Source organism: Triplophysa dalaica, chromosome 12 (genome assembly GCF_015846415.1).
Source record: "Triplophysa dalaica isolate WHDGS20190420 chromosome 12, ASM1584641v1, whole genome shotgun sequence".
In the NCBI taxonomy this organism is placed as follows: domain Eukaryota; kingdom Metazoa; phylum Chordata; class Actinopteri; order Cypriniformes; family Nemacheilidae; genus Triplophysa; species Triplophysa dalaica.
This window is the reverse complement of record NC_079553.1, coordinates 18,103,952-18,125,336: the sequence shown is the minus strand read 5'-3', so window position 1 is coordinate 18,125,336 and position 21,385 is coordinate 18,103,952. Positions and strand designations below refer to the sequence as shown.

Below are 21,385 nucleotides of genomic sequence, written 5' to 3'. Positions count from 1 at the left end.
GAAATAACCGAATATAGCTTCTTCTTCCGTCTAGATTCGTGAATTCTGGAAGATTTGAGAGTAAAATGTATATTCGATTGATTTGACACATCTTAATCAAAAGACCATGATGTTAGGACGGAAACAGAGCTTTTGATTGTTATATTTTAAAACGGGCCGCGCTATACTTCTGTGGTGAGACAATAATATTGTTAGCCTGGAGATAATTAAATGTGTATTCTTCTGTCAATAAATATCTGCTTTAAGTCCTGTATATTGCGTTGAAGTCATTGCCTATTTTATTTAAATATCTTTAATGTCTGATGCTGAGGTAAACACAGTGTGGTTTTATTATAAATGGTATAACAATTACTGCCCGGCAAACACAGAACGTTCCCTTAACGTTCCCATATGGTTCCTATGTGGTTATTTTTTGGGGAACCAAGAAAGAACGTTCTAAAATGTAAACGTTCTATTCTTTTTATGTAACCAAAAGATAACCTGTAGATAACGTTGCCTGCAAGTTATTTTTTGGTTTAATTTAAATAACCAAAAAATACGAGCAGGGAACGTTCTCTACAGGTTCTCGTTTGGTTACATAAAAAGAACCTAATGCGAGCGTTAAAAGCATTAATGTTTTTTTGTAAGCTGCTTTGAAATTGTGTAGTTATAATAAAAAGCACTACCATCATTTCATGTTAATGCAATTAATGAAAATAAATTATATAATAATTTATGGCCACAATTACGGCCAGAGTTATGGCCACATTTGCTGTTTAAATCGAAAATTACTTCAGTTAGTTAATGAAAAAGGAACAGGCTAATAGAACAATGAATTGATTTAATCCTCCATATTGTGTGGGATGATTGTTTTACTTATTGTAATTAGATTAGATAAGCGATGGATAAAAACACAGCATGGATGAACTCATAGATGACGTGTAGGTAGGGCATATTATACTATATTTTAATATAAATATTAAATATTTTAGGCTAACGTTCTAAGAACGTTCCCCTAACCCTAGTTCCTGGTTCCCGGAAAGTTTTTTAAGGTTTGTTTTTGGTTATCTTGGTTAACTTTTATTACGCTTGTAAAAATAGATTAACCAATAATATGAACTTCTCCATTGCTGCGTTGTACAAGTATGATGGTTGGTCAATGTAGTGTTTGTCCCGCCTCTCATCTACTGTGATTCGGCGGATGTGAAAAGGTACAGTGACGAGCTCTGCTGTGTACCCAATGATAGAGCAAAAAATGGATCAAGAAGGGGTAAAGAAACTCGTGAAATATCATTATGATACATAGTGCATCAAAATGCAGTGTCATCAGTCTGTATAAATAATTCAGAACGTATGAATGTTTTACGCACCATTTACAAGTGATAGGTGTAAATGTATTTCGTACCAACTAACATTTTGAAAACACGAACCTTTTCATGATTCCGAAAATTTACGTCAGAACGACTTAACAAAAAATAGTTCTCCGCGTGATTCATGAATGAGTAACAAATGTTCCTTATATTGACCATATAATTCCCTTTAATAAGATATCCTTTAATAAAAAGGGATTGGTTTAATCATTGCTTTTTGATTGTAGTTGCGCATTCCTCCACTAGATGTCGGTAAAACGAGCAAGTGCCACGCTTTTGCAATGCATTATGGGAAAGCACATTTGACGCACATGTGGCCATATGATCTACTTACTCCGCAAGACCAGAAGAAAAGCGGTAGAGCTGTATCGGCTGCTGTTGTTTAAATAGTCAAAGAGACGATTTGCCGTATTTAAAAGGCTAAAATGAAACCAGGTAGGTGCCTTGCATGCATTTAAAATTAGAATCACTATTTAGCTTCGCGTGATTAAACAAACTGTTATTAATGTAGCTTTGCATGCCAATATGCCAACCAGTTAGCCGCGCGCGCTAAGTTTTAATATACGAATTTGTCTATAAATAAATGTCCCGACAGTGTTGCCAATGTCTTCATATATATTTAACCGTGAATTTGAGGGGAAGAAATTATGCAATGATTCTTTATTTGTGAGTAGCATGCTCTTACAATAAAGGGTTTCACGCACGCGGGTCTGAGGCTCCCACATGGCTTTCAACGATAAGACCGTTCGTGTTTGATAAAACTACTCGTTTGGTTTATATACTAGATTCTCATGATAAATATTCATAATTCTGTTAATATATTTGGTTATGCTTCGTTTTTGAAAAATATAAAAGGCTTTTAATGGTTAAGTTTACATGCGTTGTTGGGGGCCACATGGGTTTTAGTAATGGAGTCGTCTGTTCCACCATGTTAAGTTAATGTCAACAAGCTGGTAACGTTACATGTTTTAGTTTACTGCGCATAGCCAATATACATTTTTTCGCTTAACTTGAATTTGGACTCCTGCTGTTGAGGTCATTACAACTGTTTGAATTTGTTTAAGCGTGTAATGTCTAATTTTAGTTCCACATTTTAAATGTTACTTTCCCTCTTCTCAATTTAAAGAGACAATGTTTGTTTCTTTTTGCCAGGATTCAGCCCAAGAGGAGGTGGAAGAGGAGGATTTGGTGGAGGCAGAGGAGGATTTGGTGGAGGGTTTGGAGGAGATCGAGGTGGAAGGGGAGGGTTTGGAGGAGACCGAGGTGGAAGGGGAGGGTTTAGAGGAGGCAGAGGTGGTGGTAAGCAAGATTTCTGGCTTAAACTTTGTAATAATCATTTCTTTTCATCCACATCTTATCTTTAGTCTTCTACAAATAATAATGCAGCTATAAAGAATCACCCCTTGATATGTAGCACTCTTGCTGTGTTAACGAATGTTAAAGGGATCGTTCACTGAAAAATTCATTTTGTACCCTTATGTAACTTCAAAGCTGTATAAATGACTGTTCTGCTGAACACAGATAAAGATATTTGGAAGAATGCTATTAACTTTCAGTTACGGTAGATCATTGACTACGATAGTAAGAAGAATTAAGTGGTTGTCAAAAAATTTTGTAGAGGTTTGAAACAACCTTGTAAATGATGACAGATTTTTGATGAACTTTCCCTTTAAGTATGGTGAAACTGTGCTGTACAATGTGATGTTTAATGATTTAAACCCTACGTTAAACACATCTTTGCTTTTTGGTAAAGGTGGAGGGTTCAGATCCCCTGGTGGTGATGGTGGGTTCCGCGGGCGAGGTGGCGGTGGCCGTGGCATGCCGAGGGGTCGTGGAGGAAGAGGTGGCGGAGGCTTCAGAGGGGGCATTCGAGTGACCGTAGAGCCCCACAGACATGAAGGTGAGATCTTTGTTGTTATTGATCCTTCGCAAGCACTTTGACTGGCGATCTGACCAATCATAACGAGATATTATGTGCCAACGTGACTGACCGCCATTTTGTCTGACTAACAAACTAGTCCTACAAACCTGCCGTGGTAGAGCTTTGGTGATTAATATGAAAAAAAGTGAAAATTTAATTTGTGAAATAGTAAACATAGAGCTATATACCCAGCTTTAATGTATGTTTGCAGTATAACGATACACAATAGTCAAGTTATAGCTTTTAAATATCCTTGTTAATGAAGGAGAATAGTGGAGTTCACATCACAACTATACCAATACAGCCACGATATTGTTGGAAACATTCATGTATGAATTACAGGTGGATAGTGGTGCAATGGATCACAAAACTCATGGTTCGGATCATTTTACGGATCAGCTAATGAAAATGCTCAACATAGTTTATTATTATTATATATTATTTTAATATTAACTTGTTTGCAAAACTCATAACAAATAAATCTGATATAAACGTGCAATTAAAGTACTATAATGAATAAATTTAGATAATCTGCGGATGACATGCTTTACACAACAGTTTAAGTTAAGATATGCGTGAGAATGTGCTTAAATATTATACTTGTCCAGATGATGGATGGATAGAGAGAGAGAGAGCGCATGCGTGCTAAAACTATCTGATGAATAAACTTAGTTAATCGGCGGGTCACATGCGTTCTGAACCGTAGAGCACGATCCATACAGATCATCGGTGAATAAAGTGGTCTTTTAAGGCGGAATGTAATACTTATTGATATATTACTTGCATTATACATGTTTAAGCAAGCTAGCAAGATTTGCCTACATGTGATGATCGCACCTTCAGAGAGCAGCATTTGCAGTGACATTAACTGGAGTTTACATGTTGCATGAACGTGTTAAATTCAATTCCATTTAAATATCACAGGTGTGTTCATCTGTCGCGGTAAAGAGGACGCTCTGGTTACCAAGAACATGGTGATTGGGGAGTCTGTGTATGGAGAGAAAAGAATCAATGTTGAGGTGAGCTTATGACAGTGAAACTTTTATTTGTGTATTATTTCTAGATAGAGTTATAATTATGTAATGCATGTGTTTATGAAGGAAGGGGAAACAAAGATTGAGTACAGAGCATGGAATCCTTTCCGGTCGAAGCTGGCTGCAGCTATATTAGGAGGTATAGACCAGATCCACATCAAACCCGGAGCAAAGGTCATGTACCTCGGAGCTGCATCAGGAACTACTGTATCCCACGTTTCTGATATTGTTGGACCGGTAAGTTTATTTGTAGAGTTATAAACCGGTTTCACATACAAGGCTTAAGGCTAGTTCCAGATTAAAATGAATGATTGGCCTTTTTTAACTGGATATAACTTGCCCTGTAATATCTTAAAGAGGCCATCTCTTGACAGTTTCTGCATATCTCATGTTATTCACAGTGTATCGAGCACAGAAATACAGTTTTTTACAAGTTGACTATGTCAATCATGAGAAGAAAGCACGTTAACATTGTAAATAAGTCTGATTGCTTAAAACAACGTTGCGAATCCCCTTATATCAATGCCATTGTTTGGTAAATGTGTAAATACCTTGACAAGTTTGAAAACCTGCACAGTTGGTTTTGTATTAGGGCTGCAAAGTATATCGAAATTTAAAATAGCATTAAATTGCAATGAAATCTTCAAATTAGTTTTTGTTTACAGTATCAGCAAAATGTGTTTTGCTTTCAGAAGTATTAGTAATGCTTTTGCTATTGTTTTTTAGCTTTTAAATTAAATAACCTTTAAGCCATTGTTTTAAGAACTTTAAGCAGTATAAGCAAGTTATTATTTTAAATATTTCTTCAATATTAGATCCTAATAGGTATCATTTCGATGTATTCTAATAGTGCCATGTAGAAATATTGTGTCTTGACAAAATTATTTCTTTATAGGAAGGATTGGTGTATGCTGTAGAATTCTCCCACAGATCAGGCAGAGACTTGCTAAATGTGGCCAAAAAGAGAACCAATATTATTCCCATCATTGAAGATGCAAGACACCCTCACAAGTACCGCATGCTTGTTGGTAAGTTCTCTTGATGTGAGCGTGTTTATATTTTAATAATTGAATGGGTTGTATACTAAATCACGGCTCTGCTCCTTAAGGTATGGTGGATGTCATCTTTGCTGATGTTGCTCAGCCTGACCAAACAAGAATCGTTGCCCTCAATGCTCACAACTTCCTGAAGAATGGAGGCCATTTTGTCATTTCCATCAAAGTAAGATGACTATAAATTGCTTCCTAAAGAAAAACTGGTTAGTTTTAAAGCTTAGTTGTAATTTGTATTTGTTTTCGCATTTATGACTTAAATGTTTTGATGTTATTGTGGCATGTTTAGTAACTAATTCTCCCCCCCTAAATTTCTTCCTCAGGCAAACTGCATTGATTCTACAGCTGCTCCAGAGGCAGTGTTTGCTTCAGAGGTTAAGAAGATGAGCTCAGAGAACATGAAGCCTCAGGAACAGTTGACACTCGAGCCATATGAGAGAGATCATGCTGTTGTTGTAGGAATCTACAGGTATGTCCTGATAGGTTACTTTGTTTAAGTTAAGTTCATTTGCCTGTGTTTTATAGTTTTAGAAATTTTCAAAAATATCCCTCATGGTATTTTTTTTTTCAGACCTCCACCAAAACAGAAGAAATGAGGGTTCCTGCTGAAAATTTTTCATTATTCTTCACGTCCTCCTTTATTCAACTTCTGCCACTAGGTGGCGCCACCATTTAGAGAGGCAACAACACAGACTCTATATAAATGATCCATTGAATTGTTTCTGCTGGAAAAGCCCTAGCTGTATTGGATTGATACAGGAGGAATTATGAAGAGCAGCTCTGCTACCAGCCTTTTCTTTTATTGTTTGAAAGTCCTCTCTCAACGTATTGTACTGAGAGGGGAATATTGTTTTGGGCCTTTAACAATTGAATACTAGATTTGTTATGCTTACTTAATTGCAACAATTTTCTGAATGTTAAAATCAAAACTATGAAGCTTAGAATATGTAAGCGTTTTACTAGCAGATCTATGTATACGGTAAAACATGACATTTTGTTATGGTTAATGTTGAACAGTAATGATTTATGGTTTCCCCAAATGTTAATCAGACCAAGGATTCTTATTGCATTGTAAGAATACTGCTTGTCAAATGAAAGTGTAATTTGTGAAAATTGACATTTGTTGACGTTTTGTTTCAGTATTTTATAGTAAAAAATTTAAACGACTTGACTGGCATGCCAATTTCTCTGGAACATTTACAAAGTTTGAATTTGTGAAGACTCTCACTTGTATTTTACAAAAAAGAACATTTAATAGTTGCACAATCCGAGAGAAAGTACAGCAAAGGGTCAGGCAACATAGACGTGTTGAGACTTTAGTGTATTGTATGGTAATGTGGAGAGCAAACTGTCTGTTAAGTCATTTGGCTGTTATGGTAAACAACAAATGAGGTAGGTTAAACCGGTCTCGGTGGGTTCTGTAATGAAAATTTTTGGTAACATGCTCACTCAACAGTAAGTTTACAGCTAGTCTGTGCTAGGGGGTTTCAAACTGGAGGATTTTAGGGGTCTGCAGACAATCTCTGTGAAATGAAAAATGGCAAACATTTAAAAAGTTTATTGAACTTTACCGTTTCATTTAGAAATGTTTATATTTATTTCGAAGTCTTTATCTCTCCATTCTTGCTTCATGCATTTTTGCAGAATTGCTTATTTTTTATCTTGAGTTTTTCCTCACTACAGCTCCCTTAATTTCACTAATTGGGGTATGTAAAGTTGTCTTTGCAAAGATGTAATAAAAATTGCTACAGTACAATTAAATACATTACATCCAATATCACTCTTATTTTAGCCAATTATGTTGTCTTTTACAATATAACTTATTCAATTTACACGGTTTATATGTTTCTTTAAAAAATGTTTATAGAAGAATATGTGTTATAGGAAGGGGGTCCTCAAGAAAGATGTATCGTATGATGTTAAAACATATTTTTTTATGTTAAATCAGAAATTCTCTCCAGGTTGTCTTTCGAACGGGAGGTGACTACAAAGAGGACTCTTTAACCATAAATGAAAATGTTACGCAATGATAAAAACCGTTTTAGGAACCAATGTTGTAGTTTTTGCGCACGCAGGGACCAAATAGACTGTTGCACAATGGAGAGGAGCATGGACAGCACAAATGTCAGAAGAACTAAAGAGGAGAAAAAAATGCTTCGTAGGCAAATTAAAGCCAGTCACACATTACTCAAACATGAGGGCATAAGTACAGTATCGCATCCCACAAAGGTACCTGTTCAGTGTATTTTAAAGAAGCGGGATGTAGCATCACCCACAGACGAATTGCATATCTGCGTTTCAATGGACAGAACTGCTGTTAGATTTCACTGTCACTTCATGATTGTTTCTGGTTTGCATGTATTTAGGTTATACTAAAATTATTAAGTTCACTAAGAACATTGACACGCCGAAAAAAAAATCACCTACTTAAACTTATCTTTGATTAGTTTTTCAGTAAATAGATATCAGAAGTTTGCTTCCAGAAGCCCACTTTCAAAATGATGCAACAAAATTAGGTAAAGGGTTAAAACAAGTTGACACCAGTAATGTCGTATTAAATACAAAATTATTAAATTACTATGAAATAGAAAAGTAAATCAACACGAACTTTAGGAACCATTGGCCTTAAGATAAAACTATTCCTGTAGTCATCAGGTCACTCTTGTACCTGTACCTGAATGTCTCATAAAGGTAATCATGCTCATAAATGTCTGTCATACGTCTCTTGCAGCATCTGGTGGTCTCTAATGGGGGTTTGGGAAATGGAGTGAGCAGGGAGTCTCTGCTGGAAGTTCTTAAAGAGGGAGGTACGGTCGAGTCGCTTCTCACACCCCCTACTAAACCATATGCATTTGTGACATATTCATCAACACAAGCAAGCCAGAATGCTTTCACACTTCTCAACGGACGATCACTGATGTATTCGGATCAAAGTGTCACTCTTTATTTCAGCTATGTTGAGAGAGGTACGTTGGACCTGTATGTTGTTTTTCAAACTGTTGTGTTATTTATTGTCTATGATAATTTACTGTGGGAATTGATCTGAAGGGCCCCAAACCTACAGCCTTGTTTGGGGACCGAGACTAAAGTCTGTCTAATGTTTTCGTAATTTTGTCAGTGGACAGTGAAAGGACTGTGTCTTGTGCTTTGCCCCCTGGACTATCTGTTTTGGAGGATTTCGTGTCTGTAGAGGAGGAGCTACAATTGCTAAAGGCTGTTGATTGGACGTTGGATAATGATGATATCACAGGTTGGAGATGTTTGGTATTCTTATATATTTGGCGATTTCCTATAAGAATATATTTATTTAATGCTATGTTAGTAACATGCAGTTGCTTTTTTCTTATCGTTTTGTTTTTGTGTTTTAGTGCATAAAGCTTTAAAACACAGAAGAGTGAAGCATTTTGGATACGAATTTCGGTACGATAATAATAATGTTGACAAGGACAAGCCATTGCCTGGTGGTAAGTTAAAAATGTCTAAATAATTCATGAATGGGTGTATGGATATTTTATTGAGTTAAATTATTAAGTGAAATTTACATTTTTCTAAATGATTATTTTTGCCTCTTTTATCTTTCCAAGGTAAAAAAGATGATTTGAACAGTTTTGTGATATTAATGGTTTTATCCTTTACTCTAAGGGGACATGTTTGTGGATTTTTTAAATCCCCAACCAAATAAATTTGCTGGTGGTGTGTTCTGTATGTTGGTAAATAACTGTAATCTATAGACAGTTGAATAGACATCTGTCATTTCAGGTCTGCCGGTGGAATGTGTCGCTTTACTTCAAAGGTGTTTGACTGACGGCCACATAAGTGTCCTCCCAGACCAGCTCACTGTAAACCAATACCAAAGTGGACAAGGTAGTGCATGATGTATTTATAAAGCTTAAGGGAAATGAATGTCTGTTATAGATGTAAATGTTATTGTTTGTTACAGGAATTCCACCCCATGTGGACACTCACTCAGCATTTGAGGACCCTATCCTTTCGTTGAGTCTTGGAGCAAAGGTATGAATAAGTGAAGCACTCTTTGGATTAAAAAACTGAAAGGATATTTTTAAAATATGAGAGAGTCCATCTAATATAGCAGTGGCGCAGAAGACACGTCCAGATCCTGTTCCCTGTACTCTCCCAAATTTTTCTGTTTGGTGTTATTCCACTGAATGGGTGACACTCTGAATTTAATAACATACATATTTTACTATTCAAAATGTATAGTGGGCAAACTCAGGGAACTATTTACTTTATTACATGATTTTTAAATGGTAGACAGGTGCATTTTGTACCGAACTGAAGTAACAGGTCTGAATTTATAGCAACGAATTGTCAAATACATGAAATACAGCCCCAATGCAAAGGATGTGTAAGGGTAGCAGGTAGCAGAGTAAAAACCTGGGAAGACACCAATACAAATGTGTAATTGATCTAAAATATTATGGATTTTTAGTTAAACAAATTGAACTAAAATAAGATATTTTGATCAATTGATCAACCTGTATTGAAAAACAAAGATACAACAATAGAAAAATATAAAGAGGGGAGATAATATTATGCATTATTTTATATATAATGTAATAATTATGACCATACAAATTTGAAGTATGAAAAAGTATAAAGGAATATACATTTAAATAAGTACTGTCCTGAGTTACATATGGTTGTTAATTTAACATGAATCGTATGAGAAGCAGAAGAAGATTGATTATTTTAAAATATAATATTAATAAATTATTATAGTAAAAATAATAAAAAATAATTCATTCGTTATTTATAGTTCTTGTTAGTATCTATCTTGATATTATTTTCCTTTTGACAAAACTAAGATGAGGACAGTAAATGAACCCATATCTCTGTTCAACATCTAATCATATGTCACCTCTCCACCTTCTTTTAGACAGTTATGGACTTTAAACACCCTGATGGGCGCTCTGTCTCTGTGGTGCTGCCAGAACGCAGTCTACTGGTGATGAAAGGAGACAGTCGCTATCTGTGGACTCACGGGTGAGAAAAGGGAGATAAATAAAATCTTGATTCATACTTTACGGAATATAGTTTTTGAAGGGTGTTGAAAGAGATAGATAAGATGTGACATAGCAATGGAAAGTAGTCTGCTATGAAATATGACTTGTTACTTAAATATTTTGTTACAAAAATAAATCTTCCTTTCTATTACATGTTGTAGGATTGCAACATAAGTAAAGATTAAATTACATTTGAATATTTCATGTTAGGATAACTCCTCGGAAGTTTGATGTGGTACCGGTTTCAGAGGATAGAGGGTCAGGGGTCTTGACTTCTGACTTGAATAATCTGACCCTGAATCGCCGTGGCACCAGGACATCACTAACCTTCAGAAAAATTCGTCATACACCATGTAACTGTGGTGAGTTTATTTACTACTTGCTTTTATGCTTTATGAGTTTAAATGGGGACATATGGCGCGGACACGTGTTATTCTGTGTCTTTGGTGTGTTATAAGTTGCCCGTGCATGTATTAGATAAGTAAAATTGCAAAAATGAATGTGTCCATGTCGGAACAAAAGATGCATTCTATCTAAAAGCGAATGCTCACTCAGACCTGCCGGAAATGCCTTGTGTAACCACTCCCCCACAAATCCAAGTCAGTTTGTTGTATGATTTGACTAAGACCGCCCAAATGTATACGCAAGTAAGGTTGGCATACCTGTTAGTACAATTGCTTTGGAACCTGATGTTCCAAATATGGTAAGAGGAGTTACATTTCCGTCACATGCTTACAGTATTCAACCAATCACCACGCACTGGTTAACTGGCCAGTCATAGCACACCTCCCTTTTAAGAGCGATGAGCTTTGTCAAAAATCTGCGCATTTCAGAGAGGCCGGCAAAGACATCTAAAACAAACGATAATATTTGTTTTAGCCGTGTGATTTGGCCCCATAAGAACTACGGATGTATTCAAGATGCACTTTGTTTACAAGAAATTGTTTTCTATTGTAGTCCATCCATCTGTATGTGATAGCCAGCAGCCACCCGCCCCACCCACAATGCCTGTTGTTGAAGCTGACGCATGCTGTTTGGAAGCACAGTATGTTCACCAGGTCTACGAAGAGATTTCTTCTCACTTCAGCAGCACACGACATTCACCATGGCCTCAGGTGCGAGACTTCCTGCTGTCCCTGCCACCTGGTGCAATTCTGGTGGATATTGGATGCGGCAATGGCAAATACCTTGGGATCAACCCTGAGGTGATGGCGGTGAGTCCAATAATAACACAGTACATCACAACAGACTTTACCAGAAAGTTACAGTTTTGTCTTTAGGGTGGAGTCACAGTTTTAAACACTGTGATGGTTTTCATTTTCTATGAAGCGTTCATAGCTCCTCAAACTTGATTTCATCTCATCGTTCGATCTGTAGGTGGGCTGTGACCGCAGTGCTAATCTGGTGCAGATCTGCGTCGATCGAGGTTATGAGGCATTTGTGTCAGATGCTCTGTCTGTTCCCCTGCGCAGTGGCTGCTGCGATGCCTGCATCTCCATTGCGGTCATTCACCATTTCTCTACAAAGGTGATCATACTTATGTTGTGAAATATTATAATTTAGAACAGCCATTGGCCTCAAATGAACCCCATTAAATTAACCTTTTCTGTGTTTTTAGGAGAGAAGACAGTCTGCTATTAGAGAGTTGATCCGGCTGTTAAAAGTGGGAGGAAGAGCATTAATCTATGTTTGGGCCATGGAGCAGGAATACAACAAACAGAAATCGAAATATCTTAAAGAAAACAAGTACGAAGAAAATGCTGTGACTACATCATGCATGAAGACAACTGAAGAGAATAACACTAACCAGCAGGAGGAGAACATTAGTTCAGTCATTAGAAACAGAGAGGATGGTTCCGGGGATGTTACAGCACGCAGAATACACGTCCATACGAATCGCACAGCTTTCCTTTCCCAAGATCTCCTGGTGCCATGGCACTTAAAGGGTAATAAGGACAAAAACAAAGAGACGGCGAGTTGTAGTACAGAGGTCCCTGTGGAGCAAACAAGCCAGGGGCCTGTGTTTCACCGTTATTATCATGTGTTCCATCAGGGTGAGCTGGAGGAACTGTGTGCGTCGGGTGTAAAAGTGCTCAGGAGCTATCACGATCAGGGTAACTGGTGTGTAGAGGTGGAAAAAACAAATGATACTTCTTCAGAAATTGATATTGCAATGGAAAAATAAAGTTTTTTATTATGAGTAAATATTATAAAATAAAGAAGAATTATTATCAATGTGGAATGTATTTTAAGTCATGCAAGTAATTTATTAGTAGACAGACGGGTTGTAACTAACTAATGGTTTAAACACTTTATAAATTCTTAATGACAATAAAGATGCATCTTTGCTAGTTTTAAGTATTGACATTTTTTTACATTAAAATTATTGATAATGTATATGAGCGATACAACTATTTTTTTCACAATTATTTTTGGCTAAATTAAGGCAGTATTTGTCAGATTTTTCACACAGGTTTGCTAAGCACAACATTTTGGGTAAAATATATACGTTTTTTACTTTATATTAGTGCATCATTTTGGGGTTTGAATGCATTTTTGGTTGTGTATGCTGTATTTACACCACTAGATGGCATCAGATTAGAATTTACAGCAGAGGTAAAGGTAGCGCTGTGAACTTTCACCTTGTGTGAATTTGATGACGAACTTCCTGCATATGTTTAATTTTTAGACATGGATGCTCATTTGGTCTATATCTTATTTTAATGCACATTTCCTTCTCATATATTTCTTACAAACTAATGCAGTTCTTACACCTTAGGAAAGCCGAAATAACGTGCACGTTATGAATCCCACATTCTTGCAATAATAGGCAGGTGTAAAATGTATAATATCCGTGCAAGGTTATCAACCAGACACCTTTAAATATGATTGGTGCGAGTGTATTGTATGTAATATGTGTGACATTGTCTTCATTGGCACATTCAGACAATTCTGAATTATTAGACCCCTGCCTGGAGTAAGACATTTGTATGATTGCAATAAATGGCCGTCGCAAAAAATATACATATACTACACGAACCCTTCTTGAAAAAAGCTGTCTGGGGCATCGCTGTCGGAGTACTGAAGAACAGCGCGTGTTCACGATATCTGCGTCTCTATGCAACAGATGTCTTAAGAGTTATGCTCATTCACCCCCCCTCCAAAACAACATTGGTATTAAGAGTCAGTCATATTATTTGATGACAATTCGAAGCAAAAAATTATAATATTTACATATCGACAACATACATAAATAAAGAGTAACAAAGAAACGACAGAATAAAAAATCCACGTAGAATGTTATCGTATATAGTTTCGTTTAAAATGAAGAGAATTCGATAACATGTCATGACTTTTTAAAGGGGTGAACATGAAACTGTTAAACTCGACCATAAAGGCAAAAAGTCGCATTAAAAGTGCGCATGATGGTTGCAAAAGTAACATGATCCGCAATGTTTAACCAATGAAACCTATTAGGATAACTTCTCCATTGCTTCGTCTACATACATTTAAAAAATAACTGAAAGGTGTTCTTATTTATAACTAATTATGGTCAAGGTTTAGCTCAGAAAGATACTAAACAGCTCGACAATGTTCCATTTGTTTTGCCTTTATGCAGCCTGTGATTTTGTAATAGCCTACAACATGCTATAAAATCACTCCAGTGTGAAATTTTTAAATTGTTGTTTCTTTGAAGTATCATTTTTCTCCTCTACACAGGCAAATCACGCTAACAGCCGCTGGGTGCAGCCCGTTGTCAGGTTTGTTTAGGCGGCCATTTTGTGAACACTGCATACACCGAAGCGAGCGGAGGGAGCGCGCATATCTGCGGGAACGCGCTTTACGTGCAGACCCTCTCCAAGCGACAAGGAGCCGCGGAGCCGATCCGAGATTAACGGGCAGTGAGGGGGGGTCCCTGGCGAATGCACAACGCTAACTTTAGCGGTGCGTCGGAGAAAACCCGATTTTTAGTTCGTCCGTTTTCTTTCTTTTAGAAATTTCTTTAATTTAATCGCTTTCCTGCTCTTGCTGCTGCAACACGACCGCGAGCGAGCCTCTACTACACTGCCGCTGTTAGGAAATGTGAACGCGGTTAGCCTGAGCGCTAGCCGCCGAGACTTACGCACCACCACCGGTATTGCTTAACGCGTCGCGGTTTTTTTTTTGAGAAGAAGAGGAGAGACAACCACGTCAAGTCGGAACATCGCGGAGTACCGAGAGGTGGCTGTCACGGTTGCATGTACTGCTCATCGGACTGGCGGTTAGCCGCGCCGGGGGTTTGAAGACGCTCCCGCTGCTGCGACTATATTCAGGACTGTGCTTTCGAAGGGACTGTTGAAGAAAAAGACAAATGTGGTGAAGAAGGATTGTAGAACGACGACAGACAGCGTGTGCGTTTCGTCTTTTTTGGAGGGCGATCGTAGCAACCCGTCCGTCCGAAGGGGTGGCGGTTCGGGGGAGGGGGGGGTCGTTTTGCCGGTTTTTCGGTCCGCCCCGGTACCTGTGCGGCGGAGGTTCGGACAGTAGAGGGGGAATACTGGTAATGGCTGCTTCGGGAAGCTGGAAACCAACCTGAGGTAAGAGGACAGTGGGCTTCTTAAAACATTAAACACACATTTGCACCAGCTAGCTAATAAACGGGCTGTTGGGTATGATATGGTATCGTCATTTTTAAGCGAGTGGATAGATGCTCTCACACGGTTCTGCCTGTTCCCTCCTTATTCATGTCAAATAATCAGTGAAGATGCCCTCTGAACAGGCCGTTCATTGCCAGGGCTTCAGGCACAGGAACGGGGAGGGAATGTGGTATATTCGGGTTGTTACTTCATATAAACTGGGTCAGACGCAAAAGACCATTGGCAGGTATTTAAACGTTATCCTGTTGTGCCATCCAGAGAGCAGCAGCTCATCTCATGGTAGCCAAGCCTGTTGTCAGTAAATGTGTATTATCGTTTAAAATCATGCACTAGATTTTTATCTCATCTGACATGAATATCGATTAGATTTTGGCTATTGCAAATACATTTAAAATTGGCCATCAGTCAAATGCATTGCATGGCATTTTGGGTTGCTGGCATTTGCAAGCATGCACCCGTGAACATGTTCGATTATGGATTATGAGACCTTCAATGCATCTTTCGATTATCGTTTTTCATTACTTAGATTGATGAGTCAGGTTAGACCATCACGTTTGTTTTAGACACCCAGTCGTCATTTAATGGTTGTGACAAAAATCCCACCGCATCACTTCGGCAACAATTACATTAATGCAAAACTGCGGTGTTGCATGGGATGCAAATCTTGTGAACATGATGTCTCTAAGCTACCGAAATTTGCCAATACCACGTTGGTTTTCACTGCATCGGTTATTGCATTTACCGTTTTGGACCTATGATTTTCATCTTGATGTATAAAGGACGCATTTTGTTAATAAAAATGCGACTTTTTATCGATGCTCTCTGTAGAGGGTGACGTTAAGATTTTTCTTCTTAACGGTCATACGTGCTCGACAGGGGATATACGGCCGATTCTTATTTCTTTAAACATCTGGAATAAATTTGGTTTTGACACATTTATCCAGGTCTTAATTTAGCCCGGTGTGTCGTGCAGCCGAAACCTTGGATATATCTGGGCTGGCATTGCCTACACCCCTCATCTCCATGGCGTTTTCTGTAAGGATTCTGCTGTGGTGCTGAAGTAGCAATGCCGGTTCAAAATGGACACAGTTCTCTTCTTCCCTTGCATGTTGGCATCTCAAACAGCTTTCTTCACAGCATCTTTAGATATTGTCACCTTTAGGGATGAATAAAAAGTAGCTTTTGCCATTGTGTTAGTTTGGATTCATGCTTTTGCGACAGATTATGTAGATTTTACAGAAGAGAAATGAGTGGAATCATTTTGATTTTAGAGGAAAGCTTGGATTTAAAGATTTTCAAAAACCACACTTTTATTGAACCACCTGGTTATTTTTTCCATGAATTCTGTCTAGGAATATAAAATTGTAAAGAAAAGCATTCATAAAATTGCTTATTTAAGACTATGTATAAATGCACTAGTCTTGTAATGGCAATGTCTTATGTGTTTTAAAAGTCTTCGAATTTCGCCCATTTTCATGCTTTTTATACATCAACTTGAACTTTTATATGTTTCTTAATGGATTTTTAAACAACTGCCTCAATCATACATTAATCTCCCTGTTTATTTTTTAAACAATATTTATCTGGTTTGTTTTTGTGTAAAGCTCTGTTTTGGATGTTTTTAGGAGGGGGTATTTCTTTTGGTGTCTGTGGCAGACTGACACGGAACTGTGAATAGATTAACTAACTTCATTGTACGAAATCTTACAACAACTGTAAACGTATTGTGATGTTAAATTAAAGAGGGTTCTTTGACGGACAGGAAGTGTTTTATACTAAAGGCTTGTTTCAGCGGTCCACTCAAAGCGACGGCCAATGCATGTTATATCAGAATACTTTGTGAATGTTTTCAAGGAAACACTTGTTCTGTAACTTTTTAACTCAGGGACAGCACATTACGCATGAAGTTTACAGTGTTTCTTCAATTGAGACATAACGACACAGTGTATGGTTTGTACTACAGAAACAACTCTTATGTATGTGTTCAGGAAGATTTAAAAAAAAAAAAAAAAAGTTTTTCTTTGGCTAGACAACATTGTTGCCCCTGATAAGCCATTATCGTCCTGTCTTTTCTTTCAGTAGCTGACAAACCAAAATAGACTCAAGCTGGTCAATCATTTCAGTCCATCTCAGGCAGTATTTCCCATTCATCTCAACATACTCCTTAATTTGATAGCTTTGGAAGAGGACACACACCCACTTAGAACTACATGGTTTCAATACCAGTTTTTGCATGCAGACTTTCTCGATGAACAACATATACTGTATTTTGGTTGTTCAACATGTTGTTAGAAAGAGTAGGAAGTTTGCATAGGAGAAAAACTTTGGGAGAAGAGTTCTTCATGAGTGTGCATGATGTTTCCTCAGCATAAGATGCTTTCTCCATAGCCCAACTCTCTATCCAACTCATGTACCAGCTGTTCTTCCATTTCTTTATGTCTGTCCCTGTGTGACTTTGCCCTTACTGTCAGGACAAATCCCTTCACTCATCGGATGGCATATAACCTAATACATCGATTTGGATGTGGCTGTTAAAAAGCTTTTCGTCTACAGCATGGCTTGTGAGTGAGGTCAAAATGTGGCTCTATGAATTATAACATATATTCTCATCAATCTGTAGATTGTCCATGCTGTTAAAGGGTGTTGAAATCATTCTGCAGATCTTCAAATTTGATTTAACCCATCAAAGATAAAGACCTTACCAAGACTGCTGCATCAGGAAATAGGGACACATTTTAAACTCTTTCTTGAACCTTAATTGCTCACGTCTTGTAAATCATAGATATGTCAGTGAGGCACCAATGTTGGCGGCGCCAAACTGGAGCATCTATCCTGCATCATCACTTAAAAAAAACAAGACTGATGTGGTGTTTGGTCAATATCCAATATTATACATGACTGTTTTGCACACTGTCCATTTGGCACTAAAGGTCACTTTGAAATTTATTTATTGTCATTTCACAAAGTATGCCACTCCCAAATTATGAAAACAAATGGAATTAACTTTAATTGAATGCACAAGCAATTTTACAAACAATTATAACCTACTTTAGTTTTTGATTAATCTTGAATTGGTGTAATTCTAAACTTGGATTTCTCATCGAGGCAACATTTGATAGCCAAACAAGTGATAGATTTTATTCATTCATTCATGTTACTGTGACGCTGTATCACTGTATGATCTCCATCTGTGTTTGGAGCAAAAGTAAAATTTGCATATGGCACATGAAAACGTCTAAGCAGACTTCATGGGCAGCTCCCAGCTTCCTTTCATAAGCTGTTGCTTTATGTCTCTTCCTAATGTAGTTTGTTTCTCGCTTTCAATATCACATAAATTGGTCATGTAAAGCCCACAGTGGCTTTCGTAGATGTTGGACAGGTATGGTTGATACCAAGGGTACGAGAGATGCTAGCAGCTGTACTTTTTTCAGCCACTGACTTGTGATGGAGGCGAGAAGAAATGGAAGGTTAGATACTGTAAAAGCACTGATAGGTACTCTTATAGTGATATGTGATAGGACATCGCTTGTATCTGGACCACTTGAACACATAATGTAGTTAGCAAAAGTATGGATGCTTTTTCCTCAGCCTGGATGCTGGGTGAGATATGGACACTTTCCCTGTAGATAAGAGTATTTGTTTCTGTATTCCCTGTTTCTCTTTTTTTCCCACCACTCCATGCATATATCAAGCAGTAGCCTACCTTAGGTAAGATGAAGTCCTTAGCAGCAGTAATGTGTGTATGTGTGAGTCATTCTGGTCTAGTCCCCACCTCTATGTGATGCAGTCTTGGTCAAATTTTAAGGTGTAATTTACCAGAAAGCTTCATTTAAACATCAATTTTTGTGACTCTTATATCTGAAAAATCTTAGTTTGTTGACATGTTTTTTTTAAATCTTTGTTTATCTTTGTAATCAAAGACATTCACAAGGCTTCAGTGGTTAACTACATGGCTTCGAACATATTAAATATTTCTTTACTTTCTACTCTAAGTCTGTGTTTGCTTATGCTCAAGTTTAGTGATTTGAACAAACGGCAAACCCAAGTAGTAAACTTTTGTGTATAGCTCATTCAGTTTGTACTGCAGATAAAAAACATACTTCAAATAAGGCGGCTTGTTGACGAATGGTGTACTGTTGATTTTAAAAAGCAGCAAAAAATCCCTTTGATTTACTTTAAAGGTCCTTGGTGTCTATGGTTCAGAAAATCACAGAGATTTGGTGTTAAATACTTTTGACAACGGACCGTTGGCTGAATGTCTGATGCATAAGGCACACTTTCTTTGAAACACTTCCGGAAGTTTGAAGTCGTCATCAGATTGAGTTTTACAGGATTTCAGTGCGTGTCGCATTCTGTAACGGTCCATCTTGAAACCACACAAAGCCACCTGATTGAAGAAGTAAGCTGTTGTGTTTACATTGGTTGCAGTAAGAATTCATGGTGAAAGTTGGTTTGCCTACATTAGTGTGATGCATGTATGCGTTGAAACAATTTGAAGACACTCTGTCCGTATGTGCGTTTTAGCATCGCTTTGTGCATCTGTGTGATAAGAAGGCTCGTCTTCTCTGTGGTTATCTTTTTCCTTCTAAACATCCCTGCCTTGCTGACCCAAGGTTTTTTCCTGCATAGAACATTTGGAGGCGGCCGCTTCGATCAAATTTTGTGCCGCCTCAGTCTCTGGCCCAAATTATGTCAGGTGTCTTAAATAAAAAACAGCATTCAACACACTGTGATTTTGACTGCAGTTCCAGCATTTCCCCACAATGGCTTGATGTTTTGTTATCAGCACCAGTGACGCACTGAAGAGTCGCAGTACAAGACCTATTAAAAACTGTATAAGTTGTATTTCATAACTGTTAAGGTGAATATTGTTCCATTTGCATCCTAGTACGTTCAATTTCTTAAAAAAATTCCTTAAATTAACCTGCTGTACATCATTGAGCGTGTTTAAATGCAGAGTCTTTCGTCGATGATGCTTAATAAGCTGATATATGTAAGCCCATGTAAATGCGTAAAACGTTTTTTTTTATCTTGGAAAGGTCATAAGTAAAAACCGATCGGCAGAGGTAGTTTTTTGCTCATTACTCCGATTTCGCGCTGCATATTATCGCCTTTACCTTTTTTCTCTCAATTTTGTTTATGTGAGCATGTCTGAAAGCGCAGTAGTAAAAGCACCAAACGGAAGTTATAGTAAAAAACATATAAAAGTCCGCTCTTGAATCATGCAGATAATGTAGAAACGTCAAAATGAAGAACTATTGTTGCATATGCAGGTACTGCGGACATCAGAAGAGATATAAAAGTATAGCTTCTGACCATTTTCCTGAACGGGACTATCGACGATGACGTCACTGCATGCGAGAAACCCAGCAAGACTCAAACTTTTGTGTAAAGACGGTTTTCTGCGTAGCCGGTTTATTACTATGCATGTAAACACGTGAAAACAGGTTTCTTTTCAAGCTGATTTTTGATAGATATCTGTATATTTTGTGCATGTAAATCCACTCATTGTAATGCTTTAAACTGTGCAGTTAGCTTGTTGAATCAGCGTTTTACTGTAAACCGCGAGTTCTCTAGTATGAACGCACATTGTGATCAGAACGACTTGCAAACTAATGACTCATTATTCAGTCACTAGCGAATATAAGAGAACAGTTAATTATTTAAAGTTCAGAGTACCACAAGAGAACGCAGGATGTGAATGAAGTTTGCTATTGTGAGCTGAAATGTTATTTGAAATTATTAAAAGCTTTAATTTGATTTTAAGCAACTTTTCTGTTGGTTAGGTAAATTTTATGTTTGATATAATTTAATAATAGTCACTTTCATCCATTTTTTTTAACTTTTATATGTTGTCTGTAAAGAGTTTTGTTTATCCACTTAAAGGAACGTTAGGCCTACACATGCGCGTATGTACAAGATCAGGATGGCACCACAGGAAAAACCCTGTGACCTGCTTAAGGCAGCTCTGAGATGGAGAGAGAGTTAGGCTGAGTGGGTTTGAAAGTACAGAGAAGTGATCCCGGAAGATGGGATAGGTTGTAGGGAAGTAAAATAAACTTCGAGAGAAGCGCTCTCAATAAATTAAGACGTATGAAACTTAAACTCAATCTAAAGACAAAAAGGAAAGGTGTCAAGATGGATGTGTATGTGTGTCAGAGAAAGAAAATCATCGGTGGAGCTGGATGGGATAAAGATGTTATGAGCTGCTCCTGAAATAGACATTTCTTCATCATTCTAGTAATCTTTATCCATCCCTTGAGAATCCCTTTACCATTAGAGCATAGTCTTTTAAAGTCAAGTGCACGACACATACACAACTTTAATTTGTAAAAACCCAAGGTGAAAGAGATATTTTATTGTTTTAT

General features: G+C 37.5%; 3 protein-coding genes across 3 annotated transcripts in view; all 3 read left to right on the top strand.

The window, feature by feature from the left end:
• Positions 1 to 1,644: 1,644 nt before the first annotated feature.
• On the top strand, positions 1,645 to 6,522 carry fbl (fibrillarin). The gene is made up of 9 exons (XM_056763138.1): positions 1,645 to 1,784; positions 2,502 to 2,648; positions 3,103 to 3,249; positions 4,195 to 4,289; positions 4,371 to 4,541; positions 5,200 to 5,332; positions 5,413 to 5,525; positions 5,680 to 5,825; positions 5,928 to 6,522. The coding sequence occupies exons 1-9, from the start codon at positions 1,775 to 1,777 to the stop codon at positions 5,950 to 5,952; spliced, it is 987 nt and encodes a 328-aa protein (XP_056619116.1). The 5' UTR covers positions 1,645 to 1,774; the 3' UTR covers positions 5,953 to 6,522.
• Positions 6,523 to 7,453: 931 nt separating this feature from the next.
• On the top strand, positions 7,454 to 12,738 carry alkbh8 (alkB homolog 8, tRNA methyltransferase). The gene is made up of 11 exons (XM_056763137.1): positions 7,454 to 7,585; positions 8,088 to 8,322; positions 8,475 to 8,606; positions 8,725 to 8,820; positions 9,116 to 9,220; positions 9,297 to 9,367; positions 10,254 to 10,360; positions 10,591 to 10,742; positions 11,338 to 11,594; positions 11,758 to 11,907; positions 11,999 to 12,738. Exons 1-11 carry the CDS (start codon positions 7,454 to 7,456, stop codon positions 12,563 to 12,565), a joined length of 2,004 nt encoding a protein of 667 aa, XP_056619115.1. The 3' UTR covers positions 12,566 to 12,738.
• Positions 12,739 to 14,222: 1,484 nt separating this feature from the next.
• The window catches only part of dyrk1b (dual-specificity tyrosine-(Y)-phosphorylation regulated kinase 1B), a 37,558-nt gene continuing 30,395 nt past the window's right edge, over positions 14,223 to 21,385 (top strand). The window contains exon 1 of the mRNA XM_056761924.1: positions 14,223 to 14,957. The gene's annotated coding sequence lies outside the window, so the exon portion shown is untranslated. The remainder of the gene's footprint in view (positions 14,958 to 21,385) is intronic.